Below are 12,500 nucleotides of genomic sequence, written 5' to 3' on the forward strand. Positions count from 1 at the left end.
TCAAAAGAGAAAAAAGAGAGAAAAAGAGAAATGAAGAGAAAAGAAAAAAAAAAAAAAGAAAAAAAGAACAAATCACCTTTTCGCAATGTCATCCGTTCCATCAGTCACATGTTGGAATTTATTAATCGAACATACGGTATCTCGTTTGCAATCGAAGCGGACTGTGACCACCGAGGTCGTTCATTAATTATCGCTCATAACCGTTCACGTTATTTCCAATCGATTTCGACGTGCTCCTCGTCTCTGGATAAAAATGACCAAGTCTCTCCTCTCTCTCTCTCTCTCTCTCTCCCTTTCTCTCTCCCTTCACCAATCGTAATTCTTCGAGCTGACGATAGGTTTTAGCGAAAGAAAAATGGGAAACCGGTATTCGTATTAGTATCGAACGATGGATATTGGCTGACTATGGAAGGATAGAAAAGGGATAGACGACGTAGAAGAAGAAGAAGAAAAAGAAAAAGACGAAAAGGAAGAAGAAAGAAAGAAACGGAGAAGAAGGAAAAGAAGGAGGAGGAGGAGGAGGAGGAGGAAGAGGAGGAAGAGGAGAAAGAGTAAGAAAAGAGTAAGAAGCGAAGAAGAAGGGTGCTTTTTCGTACTGGCCACGACGAAATATGGGAGAGATAAATATCATCGTAGCGTGGTGTGCCGGTAAATAACGGTAGATTTAGCAATTTCATTAAGCCGGAGCTTGGGAGAGCAAATCGAACGCAGTTCTCTCTTCCGATAAAAAAGTTCCGCGCTTAAAGCATCTTACTTGTTCCCTTCCCTATATCTTCCTCTCTTTCTATATATATATATATATATATATATATATATATTTCTGAGAGGGATACATATACATATATATATATATATATCCCTCTCAGAAAGTACCACAGCTATCCCACGGCACGTACGAAGTGAAGTTACAAACGTTTAATGGTCGCTTTTCCGCACGGTTTCTTCCCCTTTTCTCCTTTTTCCTATTTCCTTTCTTCCTCTCTCTCTTTCTCTCTCTCTCTCTCTCTCTCTCTCTCTCTCTCTCTTTTGCTCTGTCTATCTTTCTCCCTTTATGTTTCTCGCTGGTTTTCCTTTTCCAACCTTTCTTGGTACTTTAATTCGGCATACGACGCTAACGGGGCCGACTCTCTTCTCCCGTCTTGCCTTGTAATATCCGACATAGTAAAATTTCCACTTTCTCACTGTCCTGTAAATTTCTTTTTTTTTCCCTTCTCTCTCTCTCTCTCTCTCTCTCTCTCTCTCTTTCTTTTTTCTTCTTTTCTTTTTTTTTTTCTCTTTTTCTTCTTCTTGTTCTCTTTTCTTCTTTTTTGCCCCCTTATAAAACAACTACGTTGTAAAAGTGAATCGTCGCTTTTACGATTTACTTTTTGAAGATCAATAAAATGATGGAGAAACGTTGACGGAGTAAACGATATTTTTACAAATTAAGGAACGTAGCGAAAGACGAAAAAAAGAAACAAAGAACAAAAAAAAAAGAAAAGAAAAGAAAAGAAAAGAAAAGAAAAACAAACGGATACTCTTCATTCAACGCTAATGCAATTCAATTTTTATCGCGTATCTCGTGATCTTCGATCGTTTGAAAGTAAAGAAAGAGGTTGGGGGGTGGTGGGGGGGGGGACGAAAGAAAAAAAAAGAAAAAAAGAGAAGAGAAAAAAAAACGAGGAAAAAGAAGAAAAAAGAAGAAATGTTTATTGGACCGAGACGAGGCGGGCGTTAAAGGAGAAAATTGATTTCAAGCTGGTCGAGAAGAATTTTCTATTTTCACGTAGAGTCGCACGTTCTATATATCGACGTGTTATAGGGGCCGGGCGGGGAGGGGGAGAGAGGGTAGTACCGATGGGAAATCAAATCTTCTGCCGTGATAATTGGTCGGCATTGATTAACCAACGTGATTGTAGGCTTCCGCAAGGTCTGTGCGAGGATAGAGAGAGAGATAGAGATAGATAGATAGATAGACAGAGAGAAGGAGAGATAAATCGAAGGGAGGTATGGGTGGGGAGGTTGGGTGGTTGTCGGCGGTGGTCGAGCGATCCACTCTATGTAGAACGGACACGCAGGAATGTTCCCCAGAATGTTCCCTAGAATGTCCCTATGGCGCGTCAATGTCTCGATTCCCTCGTCGCGTTACTGCACGTCATTCCACTTTGACGACGGGTTTCGCCCTTCGGGCAAAGCTCCTACGTACGATGGACGTCCCCGTACGACATGTATCTCTGGATACATTCTGAACCATCAACAGTAGTAGGTGCGTACACGGATACGATGAAACGTATATAGTATAGAAAGGGATACGTGTATATTTGTTATATTCATCACGTTCCCTTGCGTATGACAATAAATGTTTCATCATTTTAAAAGGGTAAAGATCGTGACAAGGACATGAGTATTTCTTTTATGCCACATTCGGACATTTAATTCATCGACGAACATTTTATTCAGAGAAACGAAAAGAAGATTATCTTTCTCTGTCCTTTTCTCTATCTCTTTCTCTCTCTCTCTCTCTCTCTCTCTCTCTCTCTCTTTATCTATCTATCTATCTATCTAGCTATCTATCTCTATATATATATATCTCTTTCCATATCGAATGCTCACAGCTCTGTAAAGACTCTTATTTCGTCGAATAGCTCTTCCATTTTGGTTGGATTAAGAGAGCCACCGCTGAAGGGAATCTGATATTCATGTCGACAGAAGGACAGACGAGGTAATCGTAGAACCGACGACGAACCAATTCCCTCGATCAATTCTTTCGAAAGGACGATAGAGAAAACGAATTCTCATGCACCACATGGAAAGGTGGTAGTGCTGATGGCGATGGTAGTTGTAGACGAGAGGATTGAACAAATTTCGAACGTAAATCGTTTTCTCTCTTCTCTCTCCCTCCCCCTCTCCCTGTCTGTCAGACAGTCTGTCTGTCTTTTTCTCTCTTCTTCTTTCACTCTTTTCCCGTAGATTCAACAACGTGACACGCGTTTACCCGACTGCGCAGAATCGCGTTGGTCGTGTTTCCGTTGCTACGAAATCGATGTAAACAGAACATGTAAAAGCAGCCAGTAGCGAGTCAACAGCAAACGATACCACCACCAGCACCACCACCAGCACCACCACCAGCATCACCATCCTCCCCGAAGTATCGAGCTCGAGTTACTGGTTTAGGCTATTTATCCTTCGTCAAGCGTTATCCATAGTACCGTTGCGATTACGGAACACTCGTATATCCTGGCAGCCCGGTTTCGGTTCGCGTTCGTTAGCGCCAACTTGGGATCTTTGCCAATCGGTCGGCTAATACCCCGTGGGGAAACACGCTTTTTGTTTCTCCACGTAGAACTTTGGAAAAGTGGCGAATTCGACGCCTGGGAGAAGCAAACCAAGACTAGAGACGAGTGTTTCGAGTCCGCGCCAACTTCACCTCGAAATTACTTACTTACTTACTTACTTACTTACTTACTTACTTACTTACTTACTTACTTACTTACTTTCTTCCTTCTCGCGGATTAGTCTTTCTTCTTTCTTCGAGCTAAATGAAAGAAAAAAAAGAAAGACAAAAAATAACTCCAAGGAATTAAGGAATAATAAAGAACATTTCTTACTTTTCTTATTACGTTTGCGATATTAACGTTAAATCTACCGAATCATTCTTTTTTATTTCTTTCTTTTTTCTTCTTTTTTTTATTTCCTTTTTTTTTTTTTTTTTTCATTCACTCGATAATAATTCATATCGAAAATATTTAACACTTTCGAACACTTTTGGACGCATCGAAAAAGTGCTAACAACATTGGCTCCGACCATCCAACCAACGAGTTAGATGGATGATTCGTGATATGAGCGGTCTGCATCCGCATTACGGCAGCCCAATTGAACGTGCCAAAATGTCGAGCGGACTGGAAATATTCATTAAATCGAATCTCTCTGGTTGCGCGTTTTGCTCTTATTTAATTTATGTCCCTCCGATTTCAGCGAAAAAACTGCAATATCTCTCTCTCTCTCTCTCTCTCTCTCTCTCTCTCTCTCTCTCTCTCTCTCTCTCGATCTGTCCAAGTCGATGTATATAGCATCGGAGTTCGTGCAATTATCGGACTGTCAGCTGACAGTTTGAGTCGACGAGTAATACCGCGCGAAATCCGTCCGATCTTCGACGGCGAATCCTTCCGCATTCAACTCTTTCTCTTTCTCTTTCTCTTTCTCTTTCTCTTTCTCTTTCTCTTTCTCTTTCTCTTTCTCTTTTCTTTTTTTTTTTCTAGGCCAGAGAAGAATTTAAACGACACGACACCTTGCCGCGTACTTTTTTCATTTTACCACCGTCCATCGACCGCTCGCCTTTCTCTTTTCTTTCTTTCTCTCTCTCTCTCTCTCTCTCTCTCTTTCTATATATATATATATATATATATATATATATATATATCTTTCTCTCTAGCTATCTCGTTTAACGATTAACGCTTTCTAGGACGAAGACGACGACGGAAAACGAAATACGTTCACGTTTCTCTCTCTCTCTCTCCCTCTTTCTCTCTCTCTCTCTCTCTCTCTCTCTCTCTCTCTCTCTCTCTCTCTCTCTCTCTCTCTTTCTGTCTTTCTCTGTCTCCTTCTCTCTCTCTTTCTCTCTCTCTCTCTTTTCCCTTATTTCCTTTCCTTCTTCTTGAGAGTATTCGCAGGCAGTTGCACCATAGAACGTCGACCATAAACTTGCGAACAATCACGGTAATGGATACCTTCTAGGAAAAGTTATTGCCAAGCCGGTGTAATAATCGGTCGCCCGCAAGGGAACCACCACCACGACTACCATTCATGGATGGTGGGGGTTTGAAAACGGCTTGGAAAAAAAAATGGGATGGATAGCCTGCTACGTAGATTTATTATAACAAATGTTCGTGCAATTTTCTGACGAATTAAGGAAAAAAAGAAAAAAAAAAGAAGAAGAAATAAAAAAAAAAAAAGACAACAACGTAAGAACGGGTAAAAAATAGGTTTCGACAGGTGAATTTCTTTCTTTTTTTTTTTTTTTTTTTTTTTTTTCAACGATCGTAAGACTTATTTTCATCGCTCGTCATTGATATTTTCAATCGGTGATAAAGGAATAAATAATTATTATCATAGATTAGAATATCATAATACTTCTTGATTATTCGTTGGGTTTTTGAGAGATTCAAGTTTCGATGATTTCACGTTGGGATTCGTTTTAATAAAAGGATGGCCAACATTCTTTTCATAGTTTCGTCAAACCGGCAACGGTTTAACAACAATGGGATACTATGCGATAAAATTGGAACACAATCGCAAAACGCGTTATCGTACTATGCGGATCGCGTAAAGCGTAACGTAAAAATGAGCTTGCAACAATTACTAACGGTACGTGTCGTCGGAAGATCGAATAGATCGATAAAGCGCGAATGATCGTAGTAACCACGTCGACGATAACCACGAGCGAGCGAGCGAGCGAGCGAGCGTTCGCTTATAGTACGTAGCTAGATGAATGTATGAATGTAAGTATGAATGTATGTATGTATGCATGCATATTTGTATGTATATATGTATATACGTCATTGCTGCTGGTAGCCATCGTTAGCCCCGTTTTTCGATGCAATTGAATCTCTTTGGAACGTCATCGGCGAGACAATATTTATCGCGAGTCATTCTCGCGAAGGCAACGATCCTATTACGGCGATCGTGAGTCCGGAAACGCAGCCGTTCCGCGTCGCTCCGCATCGAGTGATTTCGTGAATAGCCAGCTCTTCTCGTGGATTATACCGAGCGATAAAATGATTTATATTTTAATCGAACGGACGAGTCATCATTGATCCATTGGAGATCAACGTGAGGGAAAAAGAAAAAAGAAAAAAAAAAAGAGGGAAAAAAGAAATAAATGAAAGACCGAAAAAGTTTTTCCTCCTTTTTTCCCTTTTATTTATTTATTTGTTATTCCTTTCTTTTTTTTTTTTTTTTTTTTTTTTTTTTTTTTCTATGATTCACCGTGCAAGGAGAGAGATAGAGAGAGAGAGAGAGACTGAGAGAGAGAGAGAGAGAGAGAGAGAGAGAGAGAGAGAAATAGAGAGACTATAGGATGCATTGTTGAGAAAGTCTAGGTTCATTGTGATATGAGAAACTAAAGATGCTAGTGGTGCGAATATTCTGGGATCGTTTCGTATCGTGCCGCGAGCGATTGATGACTTGTGACCTACTTTTAAGACTCGTGGCCTCGATGGGAGGGTGCCATGCCACGATCAAAGATATCGTTCTTTTCATTCTTCCTTCTTCCTTCTTTCTTTTCTTTTCCATCTTCCCCCTCCCTCCTCATATCTCTCTCTCTCTCTCTCTCTCTCTCTTCACTCACCTTTCTCTTCTCTCGACGCTTCCTCGTTAGCTCGTACTAACGTTAAACTGAAACATAATAATTCATGGATTATAATCCATGCTTAGGTTCGATCTGCTCGGATCAATCGATCGATCGATCGATGTCATAAAGAAAAATATTATTGTTATCATTGTTAGTAGATTAGTCATTACATTCGAATCCAGTGAGATCACTTGGTCACTTCGGTTTGATTTCTCTCTCTCTCTCTCTCTCTCTCTCTCTCTCTCTCTCTCTCTCTCTCTCTCTCTCTCTCTCTACTTTCCTTTCCCGTACTCAACGTAATTTCAAGTTAGAGTTTGTCTTATTGTTAGCGTTCCCGTCGCAAACATCACAGGACTGCGCAACCGGCTTGAAAGTCACTATTTACCAATCGCATCGAGCAAAGTAGAGAACCCGAAGCCGTCCCAGCATGACGAGCTTTCTCGTCATTATCGTACTACTAGTTTCCGAGTGCCATCGAGAGGTATTACTTTAAATTTTTTTGTTTGTTTTGTTTTTCTTGTTTTCTTTTTTTTTTTCTTCTTTTTTTTTTCTGTCATATACACGGCAAGATCCGATGATACTAGAATGGAAATTTGCGCGGAAGAGACGATGATACACGTCCTATCGTTGGAATAAATTGGAAACACGATCGAAAAACTAGGAGAGGGAGAGGGCGTAAAGTAAAGAGGAACGAAGAGAAGGAGAGAGAGAGAATGAGAGAGAGAGAGAGAGAGAGAGAGAGGGTGAACAGAAAATGTATAACAAAGCAAAAGCTATTTCTTCTCTTTCTTTTTCTCTTTCTCTTTCTTCTATCTGTATTTCCTTTCGTTCTCCATAGATCGGACGCAGACCTCCCGGTCGTCGAATTTATTAAAAGTAATCGCACGGAACGCAAACAATAGCCTCGAGTCTCGCATAGAGCAAAGGCAAGCAAGGAAGCAAGCAAATATTCTTCTTCCCCCTTTCCTTACTATCAAACTCAATCGTCGACTTCTTATCGCTAACCCTGCAGCTTTTTTACGAGTTTTTTCCCTACGAAAGGAAAAGCATACTTGAGTTTATCTTTCGTTGACGCGTCGAAAGTCAAAGCCGTTTCGACTGGAACAAATTCGTCTCGCGAAAGATGTAGGTGTAGTTACGATATATGTATATGCGTATGTATGTATATACATATATATATATATATATATATATATATATATACATATATACATATTTCGTCGTTGTATCCATGGCCGGCTTTCTCCGATAGCTTGCTAAATTGTGACGCTGTCATCCGGAGGAAGAACGACATTTTCTGTATATATGTATAGATATATACATGCATACATATATATATATATATATATATACACATATATATCTATATAAATACATATATCCACATACATAAGTTATATACCATGAAGTTTCGTTGAGCCGCTGTATCGTCATGAAGTAAAGGAGGAGGCGGTGGCAGTGGCGGCAGTAGAGTAGAGGTACTGCTGCTGCTGCCGCTGCTGCTGGTGGCGATGGTGGTGGTGGTGGCGGTGGTGGTGGTGGTGGTGCTGGCGGTGGTGGTGCTGGCGGTGCTGGCGGCGGCGGTGGTGGTGGTGGTGCTGGTGGTGGTGGTGGTGCTGGTGCTGGTGCTGGTGTTCAAGTTAGGGGTGGGGAGACCTCCACGTCGCAGAGACTCGAAAGAGAGAGAGACGGTGTAGGCGCGCTCGACCGAGCTAGTCTCTCAGTGTCGTTCCAGCCGTGGCTTCGTACGGTCGTAGAACGAGACTCGTGTCGAGATATCTCTGTCCACGTTCTCGAACTCTTTCGAGTATTTTCGCGATCGGTGGACGATATATAAACGCGCACGCATCCCATACACACTTTCTCTATATTTCTCTCTATTGTCTCTGTTTTTGTCTCTCTTCCTATCTCTCTTTTCTTTCTTTCGTATTTCATCGATTTCTTTCTACACTCATTGAAGATCATTCCGATCGGAGTGATCGAGTATATATTATCGGGGACACATGCATCATGGGCTAGATCGAGTACACTTGGCTTGTGGAGATGCCGAGAGGAAAGACGCGTTCGAAGAAACTGGGTCAGTGGTGTTGAGTGTTCTGTGATCGTTTATTCCTCCGGTGATCGAAAGAGAAAAATATATAAGGAAAAGAAATAAAAAAAAAAGGGGGGGGGGATCGAGATTCTTTTATTTCTTTGTTTTCTTTTCTTTTTTTTTTTTTTTCTTTGTTTTTAAGAAGACGTGAATCCGATGTGTCCGATCCTGAGCTAATATCCTTGAGGAATTGGTGAATAAGGGTGATAAGGTTCGATAAGTAGTCTATTATTGTAAGATGAGCCCGGGCTCTCAGGGCACCCTGGAGGTGGAGCGTTACATCGGTAGCTGTTTGATATCGTCGAACGTTCGAAACGGAACGCACAAGGCGATCCTTGGAAAGAAACAGGATCAAAACAATCTGCGTGGGAAAAATACTAAAGCCTGTTACGGTGGACAGAATTACGCTAGTGGCGGCGAGCAATGCTCAATGCAATACGGCACGGTTTCCGGTGGTTGGGCAGGTGCTCCACTCATTTCGATGACGTCCAGTCCTCGTAGATGTAATCAAGGTTTGTCACCTTCGTTGGGACAACAACAGCAACAGCATCAACAATCGTCCCAGCAACAGCAATCGCAAGCTTGCGAGCAACAACAACAACAACAACAGCAGCAGCAGCAGCAGCAGCAGCAGCAGCAGCAGCAGCAGCAGCAGCTGAACGGACACCTGCACAAAAGTCCCCTCTCCAGACTAGCCATTCACACGCAGGGAGCGCCGTTGATTCTCGCCGGTCGATTTCACAATCGAGGAAAAATACACACTGGCAACGCCGTCGGCCTCGGCAACGGCGTTCCCAGCAGCAGCCTCGCGGTTGGTGGTTACGTTCACGCTAATGGAAACTCATCGGCGAACTCGATGAACGGTACGATGAACAGTACGATGAACGGTTCAACGAGCGGACCTACGCGATGTCCAGCGCCACCACGACCCAGGAGACCAATGGAATCTACGAAAAAGGTTCAAACAGGAAATGGAAAGGGGGATTGTTCGAACGTCTCTAAAGATTCTACGGGGACAAATATTGCGAATATCGATTCGTTGAGTATCGCTAGCGACGAAAGTTCCGGATCGAACAATTCTGAGAATAGTCTACCCCGCATCATAAAACCACGGAAGCGTAGAAAGAAGGATAGGAAACCTCCGAACGGAGGGATAACAACGTCATCGACGGATGGAAGTTCGACGACAACGACGACGACAACGACGATAACGGCGGTGGCGACGACGACGACGACGACAACGACGACGACGACGGCAATGGCGACGAAATCGGATGAACCTCAGCAGCAACGAACGAGTCCTAACGCCGTTAACGAACAGTCAGGCGTCGTTATGCCATTTAAACCTTACGTATCATCTAGCTGTTACGATCATCAAAGATACGAAAGTGGATCGGCTCAACAGAGAAACCACAGAAGACCACCGATCGGTAGGGAAAGTGTTTACGGCTCTTGTCGAGCGCAGGTGTCCTCCGTGCAGGCCATTGCCGACATCAGGCAACAGAGGTACGCGCATCGGCACGTGCAAGTGAAAGTGCTGGACGACAACAGAAACGTCGTCGTGCCCGGCACGATGCGAGCGATTCAGTCGAAAGCTTATAGGCCGCACAGTCATCATCATCATCATCATCATCATCATCATCACGTAGTTAGCAACAACAACAACAACAACAACAACAAAAACAACAACAACAGCGGCAACAACAACAATAATAACAATAATAACGTTGTGTCTCGTTACATACATCAGGATTACAACGACGCAACGGCAACCTGCGAGGACGGTTTTACCGACGGATTGGGACTTTGTCAGTGTCGTTATTGCGATCCTTCTGGATTAATTTGGGACGTAGATCAAAACGGATATTCCCCTTATCTAACCGCACCAACGTGTAACGATTTTTGCCCTGCCAATCACCAATATCCTCAACAGACACCAACGATGTTTCTGTCGCGTGGCTCGTCTCTCGGTTGTCAAGATCGACAGCAACACCAACATCAGCATCACCAGCAACATCAACACCAGCACCAACACCAACATCAACATCAACACCAACAGCAGCAAGTAACAATCGAGAGATTATTCGACGCGGAATGTTCGCGTATAACGCGACCAGAACGCGATGCCTCTAGCACGGTAATCCTAAGGCGTAGCTGGAGCGATCCAACTAGCTACTTCAGTGAAGAGATTACCGCACCCAGTAGAGACGTCGGCGTGATTGGTGACAGAGGTCAATCGGAGAACGGCAAACGTTGCGGAGGAACGTTTTGGCACGGTGATACGACGGCATCCGCTGGCATGGCCAACGGCACAGCAAACGTATCTTCATCGAACGGTAACTTGGGTAATTCAGCTAGCTCGCCCTCTCCTAAGGGCCTCGAGGTCTCCACGGAAATTGTTACTTCGCCGAACGGTCATCGGGACTTGGAAATCAAGTTTTATTCTCCATCGCCAAATGCACCGTCGGCAACAAATGCGATCGAGGAAGACAAGTCGATATTCGTCGAGGAAGACGAGGAAGATTTCAATGATATTTGGAGTTATCACGAGTCGAAATTGCAAAAGGATTTTCGAAGTTTATTACAGGCGGAAGAGTGAAGAGGACAAAAATTATCGGACGGGCATGATCTAATCTGGTGTTTTATTTACTTTTAAAGATCAGAGAGAAAGAGAGAGAGAGAGAGAGATTAATAGAGAAAGAAAAAAAATTAAAAAGAGAGAGAGAGAGAGAGAAATAAAGAGAGTATAAATGAAAGGCCTATTTCAAGGGGCCATGAGAAGATGATGCTCGACGAGACTCGACTTAGGTAGCGATCGTGAAAGCCAGTAACGACGAACAGAGAAAAAGCAACGAAACGACGCGTGCCGAACGGCGCGAAGGAGTAGTAGTCGCTTGGTGGGGAGGAGAGAGTTCCTCCTAACGGTGCAAGTAGTATACACGTAGTGTACGTGACAAGCCTACACGGAGAGGACGGACGACGACTACGACTACGACGACCATGACGAAGAAGAAGACGAAGAGAAGACGACAATGACAATGACGATGTTCGTTCGTTCGTTCGTTCGTTCGTTCATTCGTTCGTTCGTTCGTTCGTTCTTTGATTGCGAACTTTTCGTCGTAGTTTGGCCTCCTTGGGAGAAGAAATAATAAAAATGAAAATCCAAAAAAGAAAAAGAAGGAAGGATAATGCATATAAACATTTATACATACATATATGTATATATATATATATATATATATATATATGTATATATATATGTATATGCGTATATTTACCCATATATATGTATATATGCGTGCATACATTTACATACATACATTTATATATATATATATATATATATGTATGTATGTATATGTATGAAAATCCTTGTTTATGTCGTTAAATTATCACTGTGTTATTCGAAAAGGGAAAGAAAGCAAAAAAAAAATACAGCAAAAAGGACAAAAAAAGAATATATATATATATATATATATATATATATATATATATATATATATATATATAAAAGAAAAAAGAGCGAACACTTTCCGAGAAAGAAAACACTTCGCTTAGACTTTCACCGTTAACGAATCCAAACGAGAACGAAACGGTGTTTAAAACGTGATCTAGTGATTAATCGACGAAACGATTAAGCGAATGGTCCGGAATCGCCCCAAGAGGAACAAACGCGCAGCCTCGCCTGTGTCGCCGCCCCGCCCCGCTCCGCCCCGCCCCACCCCACCCTACCCTACCAGCCCTTATCCCTTCCGCCCTTCCACCCTACCGAGAATTCACGAATCGCATCGTGCAGTCTAACCCGTTTATGTATACTACTTTCTCAGCCCTCGTTGTTGTTGTCTCTCTCTCTTTGTTGACGCAAATTGTCGATCTCTTTGTGAGGGAACAAATTAGACGTTCTTTTTCTTTTTCTTTTTCTTTGTTTTTTTCTTTTTTTCTTTTTTCTTGTCCGATCGTTCATTTTGATGTTTCTTTCTTTCTTTTTTTACTTTATTTTATTTCATTTTATTATTCTTTTTTATTTTGTTTCTTCCTCTCTTTTTTCTTTTTTTTTTTTTTTTTTTTTTTTTTTTTCT

General features: G+C 42.2%; 2 protein-coding genes and 1 long non-coding RNA gene across 5 annotated transcripts in view; 2 read left to right on the forward strand and 1 right to left on the reverse strand.

Moving 5' to 3' along the window:
• LOC124951808 overlaps positions 1 to 7,488 on the reverse strand; it is a 16,342-nt gene extending 8,854 nt beyond the window's left edge. For both annotated transcript variants that reach the window (XR_007101718.1, XR_007101719.1), the window contains exon 1: positions 6,327 to 7,488. This is a non-coding gene — a long non-coding RNA (uncharacterized LOC124951808). The remainder of the gene's footprint in view (positions 1 to 6,326) is intronic.
• The window catches only part of LOC124951802 (CCR4-NOT transcription complex subunit 6-like), a 391,461-nt gene that overhangs the window by 42,447 nt on the left and 336,514 nt on the right, over positions 1 to 12,500 (forward strand). The window lies entirely within an intron of this gene.
• LOC124951801 (probable serine/threonine-protein kinase DDB_G0267686) overlaps positions 7,944 to 12,500 on the forward strand; it is a 7,492-nt gene continuing 2,935 nt past the window's right edge. The window contains exon 1 of the mRNA XM_047500704.1: positions 7,944 to 12,500. This exon is cut by the window's right edge and continues 2,935 nt beyond it. Coding sequence (XP_047356660.1) covers positions 8,660 to 11,020 — 2,361 coding nt within the window. The 5' untranslated portion in view covers positions 7,944 to 8,659 and the 3' untranslated portion in view covers positions 11,021 to 12,500.

This window comes from Vespa velutina, chromosome 9 (assembly GCF_912470025.1).
Source record: "Vespa velutina chromosome 9, iVesVel2.1, whole genome shotgun sequence".
In the NCBI taxonomy this organism is placed as follows: Eukaryota; Metazoa; Arthropoda; class Insecta; order Hymenoptera; family Vespidae; genus Vespa; species Vespa velutina.